This window comes from Ammodytes marinus (assembly GCF_949987685.1).
Source record: "Ammodytes marinus genome assembly, chromosome: 14".
Lineage (NCBI taxonomy): Eukaryota > Metazoa > Chordata > Actinopteri > Uranoscopiformes > Ammodytidae > Ammodytes > Ammodytes marinus.
Window position 1 is genome coordinate 14,981,455 of NC_137218.1, and position 22,354 is coordinate 15,003,808.

Sequence of the window (22,354 nt, forward strand, 5' to 3'; positions counted from 1 at the left end):
AACATTCCACTAAAACAGAAAAAATATAGAAAGAAAGAGGCAGAAAAAAAGAACTTGCGTTTACTTGAAATGAAAGGCAACGTAGATGCACCAAAAGGTGAGCATATGGTGGAAATGGGAGGAGATGCCTATTAAGACTTTAATTTGTGTTGGTTTTTAGGGTGTCTGTTTTGATGTGAAGAACAGTGTTAACTTTTAAGCTGGTATTATATAACTTCTGCATGTACGGATGTCTTCAGGCAGGCAGAGCTGTCATTTCCTTACCCTCAACCTCACCCCCACCCTCCTTGCATCCTGGTGGCTCAGCGGGGGGGTTGATCCATGCATGGCTTTATCCTCCCAGATTGCAGCCAGTGATTACGGCTGCCTGGATAGGGAAGAAGCTGGCTGTGTTGATGGCTCGAACAAATTGAATCAGCTGGAGGAGATTTAGAACACAGCTGTCCCATTTTCTCTGGCTGAGCAAAGGAGAAACACACACACACACATACACACAAATACATATATGTATACCCCGTGACACACTCTCCGAGATAGATAAGAGTCCCACGCATCGTGCTGTTGAACTTGAGATGTGTTTATGATTGCATTTGAAATATTGCTAAGTGCATGGTGTGTTTATGGGCAGCCACAAACACATATAGCCCATGCTAACTCAAAATTCGGTAAAACTTTACAAATGGGTACATTAATGATCTGTTATTTAATGCTTGGTTAATGCTATTAATGGTCAGTTAATGCTTATTTCGCATTAACTAACTGTTAATGCTTACTTTTTAACTGTCACTTAATGCTAGGTTAGCAGTTAACGCTAAGTTAACTAATGCTTAGTTAAGCATTAACTGCTTATTAAGAACTAATTAAGTAGTTATTAACAGTGTACCCTTATTCGTAAAGTGGTACCCACAATTATTTTCATCGTCTTTGCCTGTTTGGGTTCCTTTGGCAGAAATCAAAGATCTCCACCTATGAGAAGATGTGGGCCTTTATGAGCAGCAGGAAGAACACAGCGTTAGTTAAGAACAACAGGGAAGGCATCACCCGGGTCCTGACCACAGACTACGCCATGCTCATGGAGTCCACCAGCATCGAGTACATCAGCCAGAGAAACTGCAACCTCACACAGATCGGAGGTCTCATCGACTCCAAGGGTTACGGAGTGGGAACACCTATAGGTAAGAAGGATGGGAACATAGAGTCTGTAGGATAGTATGCTGTAGAATTACTCCTCACCACCATCTCCGTCAGCTGATGGAGAGCGGAAACCTTAGATGAACTGTTGATCAAGGAAACACGCACTTGTACGTATCACTTTTTAAAGGTACAGTGTGTAATATAGGATTATTTTTGCGTCATCTAGTGGTGAAAGGTACTTACTGTCTACCCCTACTGAGAATTTACATAAGCTACGGTGGCCTCCAAGGCAAGAAGCTAGTTACTATAGATGGATCATCAACCACTGCCTCAAGTCTTTCCACAATATAAAGTGATGAGGTGAAGTTGTAGGCTATTTAAGTGCATATCCAGAGGACACCCGCTATATACAGTCAAAAAAGGCCAACGTTTGTTAAGTTTGTACATTCTGTGCTACTGTAGAAACATGGTGGTGCAACATGGTGGCCTCCATGGCCATATTATGTTATAATCAAACACTCATTCTAAGGTAATAAAAGTATTTATTTTTATTATAGACCAATTTAAATATACTTCTGAATATTATATTCCATTTCTACCAAGTCTGTTGCTTGGTAAGAATGCCAATTCCCTTTACACATTGCACCTTTAATGTGTTGTTCCTGCCAACACATTATTTTGCTTATGATTTTGCAAACAGTACTCAGGAGAAACATTCATAGTTGCCCTTGTAACTTCAACATAGTGGGTCTCCTTTATCATTGTATAACCTGTCTGGCATTCTTTTTTTCTGAGGTGGACAGTGCACATCAAGCCTCCAAGTTAGTGGCTACAAGCCATATACTCCTGAGAATATTGAAATGCACTGAAGGACAACTGACAATTGTGTTGGGAGAATAACATTTTAATGGAAGTCTCTGCCAATGGAGGTTCAAGTGCAGTGCTGCCATCTTGTATGAACTTCCTTCCATCAAAAAGCTCTGCCAGCTGTTCAGTTGAAATGTTCATGTAAGGTTTCAGGCCAGTTTGTTGGATTAAGAATTTACACTGGAAGCGAGACAACCCACTGGACCGTGTTTGCCTGTGGCGGTGCTGTTGGATGTTTACCTCAGCAGTGCTTCACATCTTGTGTCTCTCTTGTGTTTTTATCTTTTCCTCTCTCTAGATTTTTTTCTGGCTCTTATTTTGTTTTATTTTAATGAATTATTCTCCCTCTTAAATGTCTGCCTCACTGTGTAGAGCCAGTTAAACTCTGGGTTAGCTTTGCTGAGCACCATCTGTGTTTGCCAGGCAGGAACATTATCCACAACTGCAAAAGTCGCACTTGCCTAATCTGCCAAGTACAGTTTGTCCATTTAAACGCTTTGCCATCCACTTTTCTGCAGTTACAATGAGATGTTCACTCGCTGCCAGTATCTATAAAACCTATAAATTGTACACAATAAAAAAAATATCAACTCCTCCCCCTCCTAGCAGCAGGGGGAGGAGTTGTACAGTTTGAGGAGTCACAGAAACAAAAGACTTCCTGAAGCATTCAAGCTGAGGATCCTTGGCAATTCCTCTCACCCCCTGCATGATGTGATGAGGGTGGCACGCCGGGTTCTAGAGCCATTGACTATTTTAATCTGTAGTTGTTTTACTCATCCTCCACCAGACACTGAAACTCCACCCAGGCCAGCAAGACAACTTTGTTGAGTTTGTTGATTCAACAGCTGTCATGATCCAGTTACATACTGGGGCTGACAAGTCGGACAATGTTTAATCTATGACAAAAAGTGGAGCATTTTAGCAATTGCAGTAGTATTTTTATTTTTATTCTTGCAATTGGTTTTTAGTTTAATACGTATTACTAAGTGTCTTATTTATTACTTAATGTCACTCCATTTTTAATGTCTTAATTCTTCTAAATGTTTTCATGTCTCTGGAAGTCACGGTGCTACCCTTTTCATTACATTTACTGTATGTCCATGAGCGAGTCCAGAGCTGGTCAGGTTATACAACATTAAAATAACTAGTGGGAGAAAACAACAAACACACATGCAAAGCACGAAAATCATGCCTCCAAGAAGTCCAGACATGCATTTACTAGGGTTCGACTGTGTGTCAGGACCAATTACTTCACAACTTAAAAAGATTAAAATACAATTAACAGTTCAGAGACTCTGTACAAATTCCGGTTTGGGCTAAAAACATGCTTGAAAACTAAACACAGCTGAGTGACACACCACTTGAGCACCCTAAGGCCGATGCCCTCAGGGTGGATGCCGCTGTGACTGAGTTAAGTTGAGCTGACAAACGAGTCCTTTGGAGGTCATTGGTTGATGCTGCAGGGGAATGCCTAAGAGGAGTTGGGAAGTGAATAGAGAAAATCCTATTTCTTAAACCTATTAAGAGTATAGTTAAATTCCTTGAAACACATGACCCTATCCATGTCTTCTGCAGTCACCTGATCTTTGGTCTGCTTGTAGTCAGTGTGGGTTCTCATTCCACTCTGCATGAGCAGACCTGCAATTATTCCTGGTAGCTCTGTCTTCTATTACCATATCACGCCAATTACTTTGGACGGTATGGCCAAAAATGACAAATAACACATTTTCCTAACAGCAAATTAAAATGTATAGAGAATATGACCTCCTTTATTCTTAGACTCTCAACTCCCCCAACAGATCTTAGTGGGATATATTGGTGAAACTTCAGGGAAGAGCAACAGACGAGAGATCCCTCTTACATGCAGAAGATGTTGTATGTGAAGCTTCACTGACAAAGTGTACAGGCCAAATGCAGACAGCAACAATCATTAGTGATGATAGAATAAAAGCTATCTTCTTAATACTGGTAAAAGGAGAGAGTGCGAATGTATCTTCGCATGAAAAATAACGTAGCTCAGCAGTGTTGCTCAAAAATCCCTTTAAATTACAGTAAACACTGCAAATGCATTGGAGTTGTATGTCCGCAAGATACATGTACATCTGTATTTTCCAGTCACATACAATTAATTATGTTCTAGTTGCAAAAGCTTAAATTTCACAGTAAACAGTTATAATTGTTCAGTGAAACACTCAACATGCCTACTCAGGGCTGCCAGGCCTTATTGTATTAATGGGGCTTTTAAAAGGTACTTATCATTCAGGAAGGACAAACAGGGAAAAAGCATGTCATTGCACTTGTCCGTACATAATGTCTTTTGCCTTGTTCCTGGCCAGGTTCTCCATACAGGGATAAAGTGACCATAGCCATCCTTCAGCTGCAGGAGGAAGGGAAGCTGCACATGATGAAAGAGAAGTGGTGGAGAGGCAATGGCTGTCCAGAGGAGGACAACAAAGAGGCCAACGCTTTAGGCGTAGAAAACATCGGCGGCATTTTCATCGTCCTGGCGGCTGGTCTGGTCCTGTCCGTGTTCGTGGCTATCGGAGAGTTCATCTACAAAGCTCGCAGGAATGCTGACATAGAGGAGGTGAGGGAGGCTGAGCAACTGCTGTTCAAGTCGAAGTCAAGTCAAAGTTAGCTTTATTGTCAGTATCTTCAATATGTGCCAGACACACAGAGGAATTGAAATTACGTTTCCCTCTGACCCACGGTGCAAAAGGTACAAAATAATCAAATAAGATAAGATGAAATAGGTAATATATACAATGAATACATTCTTAATAAGGTGCAAAAGGTAAGGCACAAATAAAACAGTTTAGAAAAATCAATTGAAACGTGCAATATGACGAAGATTATTTTCAATACCTGTATGTGCAATATGTAGTAAACTGAAGAAATTGAAAGTGTACACAAGGGCATTTCAATGTGCAGACTGAGTATAGATAGGTCAAAGTCCAGAGTTCTTGCAGGGTGAATGGGGGGTGTGGGGTGGGGTCATGGAGACACATGACAGGATTAAAAGCAGTGTGTACTCCACGGAAACCGGGGCAAACTTGTGATGAGATCTTTGTTTCTTTGAGGGAAGAATGTGCTTTCATTTATCGTGGATCGTTAAAAAATCCTGAGTACAAGGGGGAGAAATTCAAATATTCTTATGCAAATTTATTCTCACCCACATTTTTCAGTCTGAGGAGAAGCCGTGTTTTGTTTAGTTGTCTTTGTAAATGAATTATTATTTTACTGTCTAGCTAGAGAATATTTGTTTAGATGTTGTTGATTTTATTACAAAATCATATTTGCACTTGGTCTTGTCAACAAACAAAAAAATCACTAAATGGATGTAGGACTTATCATACCTGATAGTCCCACACATAAACAGTGGGTTGAATATCATAAAGAAGTGGTGAGCTGGCATTTCCAAATGACAGGCAAATTAACCATTCCCTCAATTTTGTCAATCTGTCATCAGTACTGGATTATGCCTGAATTTTCATGATTTGGTTCTAATTTTCCATAATATTGTCCGTCGGTTAGCCCAGTACCATTCATATAATTTGCTTTATTTCTTTGCTTAGCCTTTCTTGTGTGTTTTATAATTCTTTTCTTTGACACTTTTTTTTATTAATTATGAGAATATTTCAAATTTTTTTACATTTCTGTTTTCGTCTCTTCTGTATTTTCTCCTTCCATCCCTTTTTTCTTTCTGTTCTATGCATGCTCGTGTCAGGCATTTTGTTTCTTTTACGGGGTGCAGTCTCGTCAGTTCCAGCGGCGCGGCTCCACCTCCTCCTCTGGCACCTCCTTATCCACTGATCTGGAGAGCGGCAGGCTACTGGGGGATGAATCAGAGTAGCCAAGGCAGCACCTGTTGCAACTGCATGCACAAATCTAGACCATAGGTCTGTAACCCAGGTGTTCTTCTCTCTCTCTGTTGAAAATAACCCTGTGTACCTGCCCCTGTGACAGCCAATCCCAAATACCACGCTATACCGTCAGTACCTTACCCTCCTCCTCATGGTACCTCCTTGCAAAATGTCCCCTTTTCGAACTGGTTTTAACAGAAATTGTATTCTCAAATTCATACCTTTTTCTTCCAAAAGACATTGTAAAGCATAAATGATGCTTTGAAACTGGATATATTTTAGCAGAAGGACACAAAGACTTCACTCTCTTAGAAACTAATACGCTTGTTTTATGCAGGGAAGGAATACACCTCATCATCATGCAGTGACTATGAGTGATCTCATTTGCATACTCTTGTTAAAAAGCACCTACGGAGCACTTCACCTATGAAAGCCTCAACATACCGACTCTAATTAAAGAAAGCACTCAGGATATCGGGAAAGCTTTTTTTTTGTAAGTTGTGAGTTATTAAAAGAAGTGTTTTGGACAAAAGATTCTTAAAATTCAGGATAGTTTTGAAAGAATGTGGCATCTGCAGTGCTGTCCCGCTGTTTTCTCGCTCGCAGCTTTCCAAAAACCAGCCCACACGCGTTGCCCCATTCATTGTAGTCTCAGTAGGCAGTGTGTATACTTTAGAAGCAGTCTTTGAATGCCTTTGGGGAAATTATTCAAATATTTTCCTTATTAAGCTCATTAATAGACCTGGCGGAAATTCGGATGACGGTGATGGGAACAACACAACGTGTCGGTTTAACATGTGCCCTGACAGATTCAATGCCGCAAGTTAAGTTGTGATTTCTTGAACAACTTCTAGTAAGTGCAGGCTTTTCAACTGAAGTAATGATAGGGGGGATCGCAGAGTGTTACAAGCTTTTCACTGCATCCTGGGACTGAGATCAACATAATGCATACAACATAATTGTGTAAACCACTAAATAAGTGTTTAAGATACCTTATTAGATAACGTCTTCAACCCTGTTTTTAGAACGGATGGTCTTTGGTTGGCGATGTTTGGTCGGCACAATTAGTTTAATTTCATGTTCTTTCTCGAATTTAGTTCCTATTTGGTCTGTGATTATGGTTTAGTGTCTACCAATTCCAGAAATATTGTATCAGTCTTTATGTTCTGAGGTTGGTATGAGGTGGTTTTTTCACCACTGACGTTCCGAGTGATACTGGCATTCGTGGGATAGCCGCGGGATAAATGTTTTTTTTTGTGCAGCCTTAGGCAACGCCTGAGGATGAAAAAACAACACCTGTGGTCCTTAGATGCAAAGACCAACAGAAGAAATCATGATGGCTTTGTGTGCTGTGAATGATAATTTGCTAAATCAATTTGGATAGTTTGCACCCCTTCAAAAAGGCAAATAATGATGATCGAAAATTAATGAGTCCAATGCATCGTGTTAATCTGCAGAATCAAATACACAGGAGGCTTCTCATTTCAGATGGCCCTCGCTTTGATCATTTCAAATAATTACCATATTATGAATTCATCGCTCCACACACTCCACTTTATCTCGTCTGTGAAATTGGATTTTTCGATGAGACAACAGTGTTTACGAGTCTTTTACAACTCTTTTAGATAGATTTACAATGTACAGGATATTATTGTTTTTCATCTCTGGTGTTTGTGTGTTCAAACTTAAGAGCTTACTTGCAATCACTGGCTGCTCACATTCAGCAGCAGGCAAGACCAAATGTCATCGCCTCAGGTGTTAACCTTAATTAGTATATAGCTTTCAGTTAATCTTGTATTATCAAATAATTCCCAGGTTATGGGGCAGCAGTAATTTATTTGTGTAGCACATTCATACAATCCTTAAACTCATAGCCAATGTTTATAACTCTCATAATGACAAATATATACAGTAAATATCTGTGATGCTGTCATACCATGCTGTTAATTGTTTTCTCTTTGACAGTGTGTGTCTTTTAGCGCCATGGTGGAGGAGATGGGGATCTCCCTGCAGTGTTACAAAGGCATCCGGAGGAGGTCCCGACCCCACAGCGGAGCAAGGTCTGCTTGCATCTTCTGTCAACCCAAACGCATTGCAAAGAGGGAGGGAAGGAGACAGGACTCTAGCCCCTAAGCCTTGGATCTGAAAACTGATTGAACTTACATAGAGACTGCTGTTTGATTGTTTCACCCACTCCCCAGATTTGTTTGTGGGCCACCGGATGATATGAAGTACTTTCCTCCTCACTCCTTCCTTTATAGCCCACTGTGTATGGATAACATGTTAAACTGTAGCTGTAGTTTACAAAGTCCTGGCCTTGTCTCAACATTTAGAATGTTAAAACAGGTGATGACTACGAGAATGATTGCACACTCTCTCATAGTATTGTTGTTGGCTGTAGTTCACTGTTCTGAGCAGTTTGCAGAGTTGAATCTGCACTCTTTATAGATTCCCCCCATTATGTAAATGTGAAAATGTACTGTATTATGACATCACTGATTTTCAAAGTAAAAAAGATTTTTTGCATTTTTTAAACTGTCGTCCAACTTGCTGTTGTTGTTGTGCATGCTTTGGCAGGGCCGCGTCTTTTGTGCCTGTTGGCAGGCGGCAAAGCAAAGTAGCTTCAGGGCAATTTGCTGAGCCAACCCTGGCCAGTGAAAAGAGATAAGGACCTCTAAGGAAAGTCAGGAGCACACCTGCTGTTCCATACCCTTTAAGCACCAACATCACAGACACCCGCAGCCTCACAAATGTGTGTGATCATGACATACGGCAGAGTGAGGATATGACAACAGGAGAAGGAAAGGACAAAATAAGAAGAATTAAATTGGCAGGGGGTAACATACAAAGCACAGTTTTCTTGCCCCCTCCCCCCCATAGAGTAACCACCTTTTTTTCTCCCAATAAGTCATCTTTTTCCCCTGTTTGCAGTTGTCGAATATGAAAGCCTGAGGGAATATCTTGTCTCCCAGTAGTGACTTTGAATCTCAGTGGATGGGAGCATTTGTAACAGTGAAAAGCTTCCCTTAAATAACGTACAAGTTTGGCGTACTGTATATGTTGTATGACTTCCACTGATTTAAGGTGCATTACAATTGTTTAAGTGTGAGATTAGGATCCTTAGACATATACCTTTATTTTGTCATTTTCCAAAAAGTTAAAACGGTGGTCACACATTTCTTTTAATGGATTTTCTTTGATTCACTGTGCGAACACAACTCTTGCTTTCACTCAGACAAACTCAAACAAACATGATTTATTTTGCACTTATTTGAAGTGGGAAGACCTATCATAGCCTGGCAATCAGGGTGAGCCTGACCTTTGTGCTGTAATCAGAATGAGGGATGAATTTATTTTACAAACTACAATTATCTCGCTGAAGTAGAGGGCATCTATCAATATTTTCCAATGCATCCTCCTATACCTTCATGCCATATTAAGAGCTTCCCTATATCCCCAGGAATGATTTAAGTCATGTGAAACTGAGGAAGAGTGGAAGTTAGAATAGAATTAGAATTATCTGTACCAAATGCCACCTATTCAGAATTCCTGACATTTTGGAAATAAACAAATTGTAGAGGAGGAAAAAGAAAGAGGGAACAGAGTGCTAATGTGGCACCTTTTCAATAAGCATGCATTCTTTCCTGATGCAATTCATTATCAATAATGTCAAGACTTTCAAAGGTCACCTCCAATTCTCAGGCTTTACCAGCGAATGCAATGACATTTCAAACAAAAAAAGAGCAATAAATGGATATAAATAGTTTATAAATGACTGGAGTCAGAGGTTTTTCTTGTGACATTTCTCCCGGTGGATTCTGTGCACTGCATGGTTTGTATGGATCCTAAGAGAATTGGACCCAGATTTCCTTAATCTCTTCATGTAATGACTTTTCTTCTTTTTTGGTATTCAGATTAATTCTGGGATTGGGCTCCGTCCAATGTAATAGCGTTGGGTTGGATCTAATCTCCTAACCCCATAATTCTTAATCAAAACCGAAGTCAGTATTTGTTTTAAACATTGTCTAATCCGTCATGAATGAGGCCATGGATTACAACACCGACCTTTGTGTGTCGAGCAGGACTCCCATTCCTCTTAACCCTATACAAGCAGCTCACTTTAACAATTTTCTGGTTCCGGACAATGTTTTTCGGTCTTTTCGGTGTCCTTGTCATTGTTTGTTTCTTTCACAGAAACCTTGGAACACACAGAGCCCCCAACCCTCTGTGACGGTGGAGAGGAGAAAGAGAAATGGGGAGAGATAAAAGGGATAGTGGCATCTGTCTATGCTGTCAGTAAGAAGGTCAGAGATTAGGATCCATACTTCTGTACCTTTCGCACAGCTGAAGGGAAATACATTGAGAGATCAATCCAGGGAAAGCAAGATAGAGAGAAATAGTGGTGTCTGTTGTTGACATCTCCAATATGCCAAAAGGGGGCAGCATATTATAGTATATATACTGTATATTGACCACTTGTATAAAACCAACTGCATCATACAAAATATATGTTGTATCAGAAAGCAAACGCATATTTATTTTAGAATGTATCTTAAATCTCACGTAGAAATTCTTCAAACCTGTCAAGTCTGAGTTCAACCACACACACACACACACACACACACACACACACACACACACACACACACACACACACACACACACACACACGGGTAGTACAGGAGTTTCAAATCTGAACTGTGACTGTGACAGAATGAGTGGCAGACATTTGAGTGAGTTTCATCCATCACAATAAGATGAACGGCCTCTGGGGCTGATAAGGCAGGTCTGTGTCAACAGCCTGTCAATGAAGACAAACTGGGAGGATCACGACTCTTGGAAGCGCAGAGCATCGTCTCTTTCTCTCTCTTTCTCTCTCTCTCTCTCTCTCTCTCTCTCTCTCTCTCTCTCTCTCGGTTTGTGAATCTGTGGCTCCCTCTCTGTTCTACCATCTGAAATCCTGGTTTTAAATATGTAACAGGGATGCCCTCATCTTCTGGTGTGCATGACAGTAATCTAGAATGTGAGGAAACCTAACTTGAACAAGAATTATTTCAGAGAACAGCGGGGCCCATGCACAATACTTTTCTTTCTTTTTTCCTGACTCAGTTAAGATCAGTTAAGCATTGTTATTATTATTTTATTATCATTATTATCATTATCATCATCATCATAATATTTAGGCCCGTTATTAATTTGAATCCTGCACATTCATGTCAGTCTGTGAACAGACCAGAAAAGCCAATTTACACATTCTGATTAAAAGTGTGAACTCTAGACTCTTAAGATCAAATGCATATCGTTGCTGCTGCTATCGTGTAAAACAATGAATTTCAAAATGGTTATCTTTTTGATAAAAAAAACGCCCTCTTTTCAATAGGGTTATTTTCAGATACTCCAGAAAGCTTTTAAATGGTTCATTCAGTTTAAGAAGTTGGATAATTTTTCTCACTCCTGGAAGGAACTGTTAAGGGTTCAGTTCATCTGAAACATTTCTAAATCACACAGACCACGAGTTTCAATCTGTATTGTGACGATAAAGGAAAAGCAGCCACGTACATCTTTATCAAAAAGGCATACTCTCTTTCAACTAAGCATTGTACATCTTTAGAGATGGTGGATTGACAAGATACAGATTAAATACATTTTACTTCAAATTTGAAGCAACAGAGGAGGAGATATCCCTAATATTGATTTTGGTCCTACAATGCACTTTAGTGTTATGATCATTACACTTTTCCCAATGAGTTCGTTATTTTATAAATGCATGCATTTCGCATGGGTCTGGGATACACACAATTCTAAAAGCCTGGTAAGCTTCAAGATCTTTTTCCTTTTAAAAGCCCACATTAGACGCCTGAATCATGTGTTTAATGTTGCCTTGCAAAACGTTATGCAGAGTATAAAGATACCTATAACGATGCCCGCGTTAAGATGGGCCTGCCCTGCACTATATTCCCAAAACAATCCCCCCAAAACATAAACACACTTTCTGCTCCCGCAGGAGCTATTAAAGCATGAGATGTTCATTCTGAGCAACTGCCTCATTGCACAGCTATTACAAAGCCAACGACCGTCCCAGCGGCATGACCGTGTCACTCAAAGCAGTGCTGGGGCTATGGGCATTTTTGCGGGCTACAGTCATGTCATCTGAGACATTTAATTGGCCCTGGGCCGCTACAGGGGCACAGCGGAAGGCATTCCTCTACTGCCTGTGTTGCTCTTCGCAGCGTGGCTGCAGTCCGGGATAAAATGTCTATGCCCTCGCTCACTTGAAGTGCTGGAGTCTCTTTTGACTGACATCAATGCAGTGGACGCTTTGAATATGGTGGAAAACTTCTGAATACAACATAATATAGACTCAAGGGGGAAGTGGAGGTCAAATCTTGGAGATATAGTTGTCCCTTATCTGCTGAACTTCCGCAGGGGCGCAACGACTGAGAGACAACCTCTGCTTTTCCTGAAGAGACATTTGCAGTGGTCTGACGGGGGGACGGACATTCAATCAGCATTGAGGACGTACACTGCTACCTGCTTATACACTTTTTTATACGGAATTTCCTGGGTTGGGTTCGTGCCTCTTCAGGTAACAATGAACAGCTGGCCCAAATGGGTCATTCTGAGTCACCCTGTGCATGCTGTAAATAAAGTCCATATGTGTGAAATATACAAGTCACCATCATTATATTCCTGCAATATCTGCACTGCCAATATCTGGCTTTTCCACTTACTGATACTCTTACTGTCATACCATGTGTTATTATAATAGCCAAATTAAACCACAGAAGGTCATTAGAATGTAATGTGAGAATGAGGGTTTGGGTTTATGCAGGCTAAAAAGCCCTGATACAAAAAGCCTGTACCTTCACTGGAAAGTGGCACACAAAATCCTGACCTCAGAGCCAGTCTGTCAAAGCTCCCCCAATTATTTAATCCCTCTGCAACTCTAAATGCATGACACAACTGGTGGCAGTGTGCGTTCATAAGGCTCTGCAGGCTTTCATTCCAACTGAACACTGCACCTGCTTACTTAATGAAACGGGAAAAAAACTTACTTTCTGTCTTTCATGCCAGAGTGGACATAACATGCACACATCAAATTAGGGCTAAAACTATAACTACTTATCATCTCCTGATTACTTTCTGCTATATCAACTACTTAGTCTTTAAACTGGTGTAAACTGTGAAATGTCATTCACAATGTCCCAGAACCTAATGTGACACCTTCAGATTGCTCTGGTTTTAAACCCAAAGTCATTTTACCCGGAGGAATGCAGAATGTCACAATTTCTATTTCACAATATCGTTAAATAATCAAAAGATGATTAACATTGCTTTTAATTTTGAGTTATCTGGCTAAGTACTTCATCATTGCAACATCACTAGTCCTTCTTGAGAGCCTTTTGAGTGTGCTAACAGCTCTGTTTTGGGCCTGTGACCTCATGTAGGGATAAATGATCACCTCAACAAGAAGAGTGTCTCCTGATAAATCTGAAGTACGGATCGCCTTCAGCCTCGAAGACACATCAGGTAAACAGACACACACACGTAGCCATGCACATGCTACTGACCATGTGTGTACTTCACGAACACCTGTGCTCCAGTATCTCAAAATCATTCTAACAACTTATTTTGAGTAATAGTTACACCTATTACTAAAGTGATCATTTAACAGCTGACAAAGCTTGGAGCTCTACTCTCACTGCAGTTCTAGTATGTGTGGAACACATGCACGGCATTCCTCCCACCAAAACAGACCAGGCACAATTCACCCAAAGCAGCCCCCCCTCCCTCCCCTACACCCCACCACTTTAACTGTGTTCATTCTTCTACACTGTAGCGGAGACAGGTGCCCACTCTCTATTTCTGTTGGACCACAGCATATAAAATTAAAAAAAACAACCACACCTGCGTGTACGCAGCTGTGCACTTGCACAACTCATACGCATGCCCCCTCACAAGCGTTCCAGAAACATGTTTGTTTGTTTGTTTATTTAATCTTTAATTTGCAAACATATACCTTTTGTCGCTGCCTATCCGTCCCACACACACACGCACACACACACACACACGCGCACGCACGCACACACACACACACACACACACACACACACACACACACACACACACACACACACCGACATTCTCAAAGGTCTACCCTACCTATGGTGCTGCTAGGTACTGTCTGTCAGGATGTTTTACTGCAGTGGGGCCAGGCACTGGGACAGCAGCTGCAGCTATGCAATGGTAGAGTCAGGTTTCCCTTCTAATACTAACAGTGTCCCCGCTGCCTGATTCAGTGTTCAGCTTTTAGAACACTGAACTATATTTATAGGGCGGTTAACACTTCCAGTCCTGCTCCGCCCATCTCTGATCCCCCCGTGTCTGTCTCTTAGGAAGTGAGATGAAGGGCTGGAGTAGGAACGACACACACAAATCCCACCCGGAGCACAGATTCATGGAACTCCATGACATTCTGCCAGTCGTTTGCACATGACACTATGCCCCTGTACTGAATTACTTTTTCAATTCCTAATCATTCACATTTTTATTTTGCTTCCTGTTTGCTTTTTTTGTCTGCCATCAACAACCTCAAACATCCATTTGCTTATTCACTTTAGTATGATGAGGGTATGTCGCTATGGGGGCCAACAACGCCTAGGTTTAGTGATGGGGCTGACTGCTTAAAATCACCTTCCTTTTCTAAAATGTTTTATTGAGTTGTGGGCTGGTTTATAATTTTTAATAATTTATATAAAATATATATATATAATTTTAACTAATTTGATTACATGCTTTGATTAAGTGTAGCATTACATGTAGCTCCAGAGCTGTTCGGGCACAATCTGTCCCTCACGTCCAAAATAAAACTCAGGATATTTCCCCCTTGACGATCATGTTGTTGTCTCTTTGAACTGGTGTTTCTCAGCAGGGGGGGCTGAGACCGCTCTGTCTGGGGATCATCCTATAGGCCCTTCATGACTTCATGCCAGGCATAGTTATAAACCCCCACACTGTGTCAATCCTAAGCATGAGAACTGTATTTATTCCCCATCGTAATTGGCCCCATGGCTGCAGGCCCGGCCCCGCTAATACTCCTGCTTTTAGAAGGTTGCATCAGCCCAGGATTCTCCACATGTGTTCCGCTACTCCTGGGGGACATTACTGGCGAGGCACAGGCAACCTGTCTGTTTCTGTCTGTCCGTACGTCTGGCCGCCTGTCTGAATGCCTTCACTGTCCATACATCCCGCTGTGTTTGTCTGTCTGTCCTGTACCCCTGCCCTGCATGTCTTTCGGGCTGACAGCTCATTACTGCTGTGTGCAGTAAGAGCACATCGCTCATTTAAAAGTGTGGCACTGTGCTGCTATGTTGTGGTGTCATATACTGTAAGAGGCCCCTATAGTGTTTCATTGTGTGACTTTTTATGAGGCGGGGAAAGGCATTAAAGCAACTGCCCGCGGGACATGTCACTTGGCTGTACATCAAGGACACACAGCGAGCAATTTTAAACAAACTTTTGACTGCTTACAGTAGAAGACTTTCTGACAAATTGTCCTCAGCAGTAGCAGTTCAAATGATAAGTTGATGCTCGTGTGTCTTCCTGTTGTTGTTTTTTTTATAGGACATAGCTCATGACTGCAACACTTTATTGTAGTAAATTCCAAATGTAAGAGCTTCCTGTAATGCTTCCAATATTTTCCAAGCATGTGCTATGCTGGCAGTGGTGTCACCACATGGTTCTGACCTAGATTTGACAAAATAATCAATCTCCCGCACGTTTCTGCAGGCTGATTATTGATTGTTCTGGGGTAGTTGCACTTAACATGCGTATTTGATTTATCTTTTACTATATACTACAATAAAATACAACACATTTCAGAGGGAATATTGTACTTTCTTATACCACTTCAATTATTTGACAGCTTTAATTACTAGTTACTTTCATTAAGCTTTAATACCAAATATAATGAATGTCCTTTTAAAAGTTAGCCCCACATGTCCTTTAATAATAATACAATAAAGCCTTTAATAACAGTCTGAATGGGACCATTCTGTATAATAAGTACTTATACTTTTGATGATTTCAACTATTTTTATGCTGAGACATTTACTTAAGTTAATATTTCGGTGCAGAACCCATAGTATTTTTACAGTTTTACTGATACTTAAATAAAGCCAAGACACAAGTGAGAAATATACACAATAATTTGCTTTGGAAAATGCTTTGCATATGCAATTTCTAGTAATGCAAAACCATCCAAATAGTATGTTAAATTGTTGGTATCAGTGACTGATTTATAATATTGGATTGGATTGCACAATAGTGCTGATTAGTTATTGTTTTCAGCTCACAATTTTATAAGTGGCATTCTTAATTGTATTATGTTTCAAGAATCAAGAATCAAGAAGGTTTTTTGTCATATGCACAATAATTACAGCAGCAGTCATTGGCAATGGCATTCTTAAGTCCCAGGCTCCTCTCAAAATGCAATAAAGAAAAAGGAAATGTGTAATAAGTTTTATTTATACGTATAATTTACAATAATAAGTTGTAATTGAATGATGTGTTCTGTCCCGACAGATGTAAAAGATGTGGAGGACCTTGCTCAGACCTTCCCAGATCTTGAACAGCGATTACAGGTATTCAGTGCATAGAGTAGCATGACATTTTTATGTTGAAACACACACCTTGTTTTGTTTGCAGGGCAAGGGATAGGCAGCAAATTAAGGGAAATTAAATTAATTTGAATTCCCAGTGCTGCATGTTTTTTAAAGGGAAACTGTCCTGTACTCTTTTAGGTACTAGAATACATTTGCGTATGTGCATAAATTCCCTTTTTAAAATATGTTTTAATTTTAAATATTTTGGATCTGTTAACATTTCTATGGGTCTCATTATTGCTCTCAAACTCACAACCGAAGGCCGGGCCAGAAAAAAAACATTTTGGAAATCATCAACTGAAAAAAGAACTGCGTAGGTTGAGAGACAAAGGTATATCAAAAATGAACCTCATTCTTTCTTGAGTAAATGAGTCATTACAGGACAATTATGCAAAACAGGCAGGGTGTGTTATGGTGGAATTGTCCTTTAAAGCTCTGTTTCTGTTTATGGTAGAAGCTGAAACTGTACATTATCATCCTTGTAAATCAATGTCTTAACTGTGTGCCCGTCGTCACCCTGCTATTAGTGTTGTCATTGAATTATCCTTCAGCAAGTGCCAATGCTGGGGTCACACAAAGTGCATGCTGGTTTAGAGTATCAACAGTAGTAACAGCGTTCATACACTGTACTACAGGGTATAGATGCTGACAGGTTTACATTTCCTTCCAATTTATCCAAGTTTTGATTTTTGTTTTGATATAAACTGTATTTATTTATACTTATCTACACCAACATTATGTCTCACTGGTAGTGACTTAAGAAGATACCTTCCATTGGGTCAAAGGTGCTGCTATTAGAGCACTGTGAGAAAGGTCATGGGGTACACAAAAGTCATTGGGAATTAGACCTTTAGCTGCCCTGGAGCACAATTAGCACAATAGATTTTTTCAAAGCTTCCAACTTGGAAAGCGCTGGTCCAGATAAAAGGGTCTGGGTTTGTACATAGTGCTGCTTATGTGATTTGATGTTAAAATGGTCCTTAACTAACTCCAGCATCTCTCTGACCTCTTGCAGCCAGTGCCCCCCTGTGGGTCTCTGAGAGAGAGCGTGCAGGTGTACAAGGAACATTGCAGGATGGCAAGAGAGTTCCACCAGGTCAAACATGAGATTTCCGTGCTTGAGGACCGCAAGTGAGTTACTATAAAATAAAACACAATGGGAGATTTTGAGGTGCCATTGTAGCACGTCTGACTCCAGGTCAAAATGTTGTATATTCAAGGGAGATTAAGACTTGCTGTATACTATGGCAGCTTTGTCTGTAGTCTTCTTTGCCATGTAAGCTAAGCACATAAGTAACAAGAAAAATGCATTGTGACATGTTAAACTATCCACTAACTGGTACTGGCAATTTTTATAATGATAATAACAATTTATTGTGATAAAGTTGCAAGTTCTTGTATATAAACTTACAGGATTTGGGAATTTAAATCCCACTATGGCCCCTTTTAGCAAAAGTGCGAACATGTAAGACTTCAAGGCATTCTGAAATGAAAAAAGTGTCCACTAGATGGCACATGTAGCTTTGATACAATATCTCGGACATGATCTACTCAGAGCAGTTTCTTTATGAGTATGCTTTAACAGCTGGTAATGTATGACTTTGATTTCAGATATACTTTGTATGATTGTGATTATTTTTTAAACTAGAATCAACATAAATAATTGTACATAGTGATTTAGTTTATCTTGGATCATGAATACTGAGCTATTTCCAACCCTCATTAGTTGTAATTGAATTAGAGCTGCTGTATGCTTTAATGCACATATGTATATACTTGCACACAATCAAGAGTGTATAATACTAACACACACACACAGTGTATATTGTCCCCTATGCCCTCAGCAGCTGTGGGTAGTCTTAGCAGAGGGATTTTCAAGGCCCTTGTCGTTACCCCACACACACACACACACACACACACACACACACACACACACACACACACACACACACACACACACACACACAACCTACACCACTTGGCAGTTCCTAAATAGAGAACAGCAGGCACACTCTGATGGGATGACTAGCCTTGAGTTAAGATAAGAACATGATGAGTCAGGCTGGTACAAACAATACTTGGTTCTCTCTTTTCACTCTGTGGTTATTGCCAACATCCTCCAATACACATAAGCAGATGCCCACATGCAGTAAATTAAGACTATTCTCTGCTATTGATCAGCAACCATTAACAGACATGCATAACAGAAAAAAAATTTCCCACAAGTGGAAATGTACACACAGAATGGCAGTAGGAACAACACTGACAATCTGTGGAAAGATTTTCAAAAAGTCTGATTTTGGTCAGTATACTGTAAAACAAGTACATGCTCTCATTTGTGTTCTGGGTTTGAACCCATTAAACTATCCATTATTTCAGTGATTCTTGAGAAGTGGGACAAAACAGGGTGCAATGTTGAAAAAATACAAACCCTATGTTTAGGCAAATTAAATTACATGTATGTATCCAACATATACTATAAGCTACTGAGCTAAGCTTTGACACAAACTCCCAGCTTTTGTCCTTTTTATCAAAATGGGCTTTTTACCTTGCCATTCCTTATCAAAATGGGCTTTTTAGCTTGCCATTCCTTATTTTTTGTCAACACCATCAGACACCAAAAACACAATTTAATTTTCCCTCAATTTATGCTAGACCCATGAGATGTACAGTATAGTGATCACAAATATTCACCAAGACTGACAGAGGCCACAAGAAATATTTTCAAAATGTATATGAATATACATTTTTTTGACATCTGACGGTGTTGACATATTTAACGTTTCTTAAACAGAACAAATGGAATTTATCTAGTAGCCATATAAGACATGAATGTGTTGAAGAAAAACAGTTTTTATTGATATGAGAGATTATTTAGTGTTGCATTTGATGGAAAAAGCACTTTTTAATCATTTAAGTACATTTTTAATATGTTTTATTGCACTTGTTATCTTTTGGACGTCGTGAGAAGATAACAAGTGTCATATATTTGACATAATATTGATACAATTAAATTTAAGGGGATAATTGTGCTCCAGACATTCTATTCTTAATCCCTAATAACATCTACAATTTTAAATAAGATAACAGCAGTTACATATGGAAGACGGCCTTTTGTCCCGGTTCTCAAGAATCACTGATTTACAAAAGTAGAAGTGAAATTAATCTCATTCCACCAACATAACTTTAACAGGAATATTGATTTTCTCAACTTTGGAAAAACCCACTTCAGTGTGTACAAAAACATTGACCAAGATTTAGACCTAATGTAATTAAGTCTAGGTTGCAACAAGAGATTGCACAATAACAAGCTCCATTGTGAAACAGTAGTAAAAACAAGTATTTGAGATGGTTAAATGTTTAATTTAGATGTTTACAAATGAGCAAATGTAATAATATATTACTTTTCACTGAATACACAGTACATATACCGACGCTGTGAATCAAAAGTTGTATATTACAGTAACCTCTTTTAAAGTTATGCTCACTCAACGAAAGTGACCGTCATAAGTGTTCAAATGCTTTGAAACTGTAAATGGACTGCGGATGTGAAGATGATACATTTCATAGTTTCCACCAAATAGATGTGTCTTTTCTATTTATTTGTTTCTTACTTGTTGATCTGGTCTTTGAGGAAATGAATTGTCTGAAACTGCTTTTATAGGTATTTGAACAATAGGTTGTAAAACGAATAATGCATTGTAACCATCAGATAGCCTTACTTACTTTGGAAAATCTGACCGTAAATGTCCCATTACTCTAAAATATGACATTTCGTTTTTGTATGATTGATGAAAATATTTCAACGGTTTGTGATCCAATGTTCAAGAGAGTAGCCACAGTAACAACATTTCGAAACACTTGCACCTGCTACCGTTCAATCAACATCCCAAACCCTTTAGACAGACACTCTAGCCCACATGTTTTTTGTTTCCTCATATTTTTTGTCATTGGTGTGCTTCTAAAAATAGCTTAAAAAGTAATTAATCTTACCACTATAGTAAACATATCACGTGTGTGTGTGTGTGTGTGTGTGTGTGTCCACAGACATCCTGTATTGTAGAAGAAAGGCTCCTTTGTTCTTTTTTGATGCTGCTTTTTTTTGCCTGTTACCTTCTTTAACATTTGGTGAAATTCTGTTTTATACTGTATCTGTTTGTAATGTATGTTCCTACATCAACACACCCTCTTTTCTATTTACATAAAGAACAATTTGCATTGAGCATCACAAATATTACACTATTACACTAAATATTACTATTTCTATTCCAGAGTGTAAGCAGCTCAGACTGCATTGTTTCCATGGTTATTTTGGTTTCTCTGGAATCCTTCCACATTCTTGTAACAAGACATCTTGAGGATCTGAATTGTACATGGGTATGAATGTGCGTGATCGTCTGCCAATCTGCCTCACTCTAAACTGCCAACCTGATGTGGGTGTTTCTCTGCCCACAGCCAAGTGTTTACTGGGATGGTCTCTAGCTATTCACAACCTGAGACCGAAAAATAAACTCGACAGTCAATTAATTACTGATTTATAGCAATAGCAATAGCTTACTGCTTTGATGCATTTAGATGGTATTTGTTCAAATCTTTTTTTAAGCAAAAATATGCAAATATTACATTGTATAATGACATACTCAGATTTGTACACTTCATTGAAATTGTTTAAAGACGTCACACCTTTAATAACAAGAAAGTTCTACTGCATAAATATGTAGATATATTTAACAACTTATATAGGCCTACGGTAGTTTTTTGATAATATTTTTTTTTAAAGTATGTAGGCCTACAGTAAAAATAATTTTTTCATCTACTGTATTTAGGCGTAAATTGCTGGCAGAGATGGAGGATGAGGGGGTTGCAGTGGAGATTGCCCGTCTAGAGGAAGAGTTTCGGCGTTTAACAGAGGAGAACCGCACCTTGGTGACAGCTCACAACGAGCGCGCTCAGCAGCTGGAGAGGCTCTGCCTGACCAATCAGAAGAGGCAGGACTCCTCGTGACCTCATGACCTCCGTGGACCCCTGAGACCTCCCAACATCCAGCTGATGGCCGGGGCCAGAAAAAGAACTAAGCTGAAATAAAGTCCCAGCTAATAGTGCTCATTCTACACAACGACAGTCAGTGAATCAGCTAATTACACAGAAAGGCGCCGTGTTTATTTAGGCCTGAGTCATCTGTTTGAACCAGAGACGTACTGTCATCATCAGTAGGCCTAGTGTGAAGTTGTTAGAGTGATTCTACCAAGCCAATGACATAAGGCCACTTTTTCTGGTGACTGTTTTGTTATTGTGTGAAATTGCAGAACCTACCCCTGGTCGCTATTGCAATACCACACAGTATATTTAATTAGGCCTATACAATATCAGCTGCTGTGAATGTGACCAGATATTCTGATATCCGTCTCAGGTCCTGCGGAGACCCAGACCTTTTACCTTAGGTCAGTGGAGGGAGCTAATGGTGGTTATGATGAGGTCCAAATGTTGAATTTTGAGGAGTGTCTCCCCTTCCTCTCCCCTCTCTCTAGCCCGTCCCCCGCAACATTTGCCCGTCAAGTTCCTGTTATGATTTTTTTTTTAAAGAGGATACGAGATGAGTGTATAACGCAGTGTCAGGGATTGGGGAATTAGAGCCGTTTCTGAGGAACAGTAAAAGAAGAAGGGTGATTGTCTATTTCACAATAGATAAACTGCAGCGACACAACACAGTAAGAGTTGTACATTTTTTTTGATGTAGCGTGTCTCACCCACCTGTAGAAGGGGAACTATATAGGCTACAGCAAGGTAAACTGTCGCTCTTCGTCTATTAATAAAATGCATTTTATT

The 22,354-nt window shown here is 39.7% G+C and overlaps 2 protein-coding genes across 2 annotated transcripts in view; both read left to right on the forward strand.

Annotated features, from left to right (window-relative positions):
* LOC307260660 (glutamate receptor ionotropic, kainate 1-like) overlaps positions 1 to 7,997 on the forward strand; it is a gene marked incomplete at both ends in the record, with an annotated part of 28,198 nt that extends 20,201 nt beyond the window's left edge. The window contains 3 exons of the mRNA XM_080040937.1: positions 950 to 1,175; positions 4,338 to 4,588; positions 7,830 to 7,997. Of these exons, the coding sequence (XP_079897063.1) occupies positions 950 to 1,175; positions 4,338 to 4,588; positions 7,830 to 7,997 (645 nt within the window). The remainder of the gene's footprint in view (positions 1 to 949; positions 1,176 to 4,337; positions 4,589 to 7,829) is intronic.
* Positions 7,998 to 13,318: 5,321 nt separating this feature from the next.
* map3k7cl (map3k7 C-terminal like) lies at positions 13,319 to 21,532 on the forward strand (the record flags this gene model as incomplete). Its single annotated transcript, XM_080040748.1, has 4 exons — positions 13,319 to 13,394; positions 16,449 to 16,507; positions 17,544 to 17,659; positions 21,355 to 21,532. 4 exons carry the CDS (start codon positions 13,319 to 13,321, stop codon positions 21,530 to 21,532), a joined length of 429 nt encoding a protein of 142 aa, XP_079896874.1.
* Between the last annotated feature and the right edge of the window lie 822 nt (positions 21,533 to 22,354).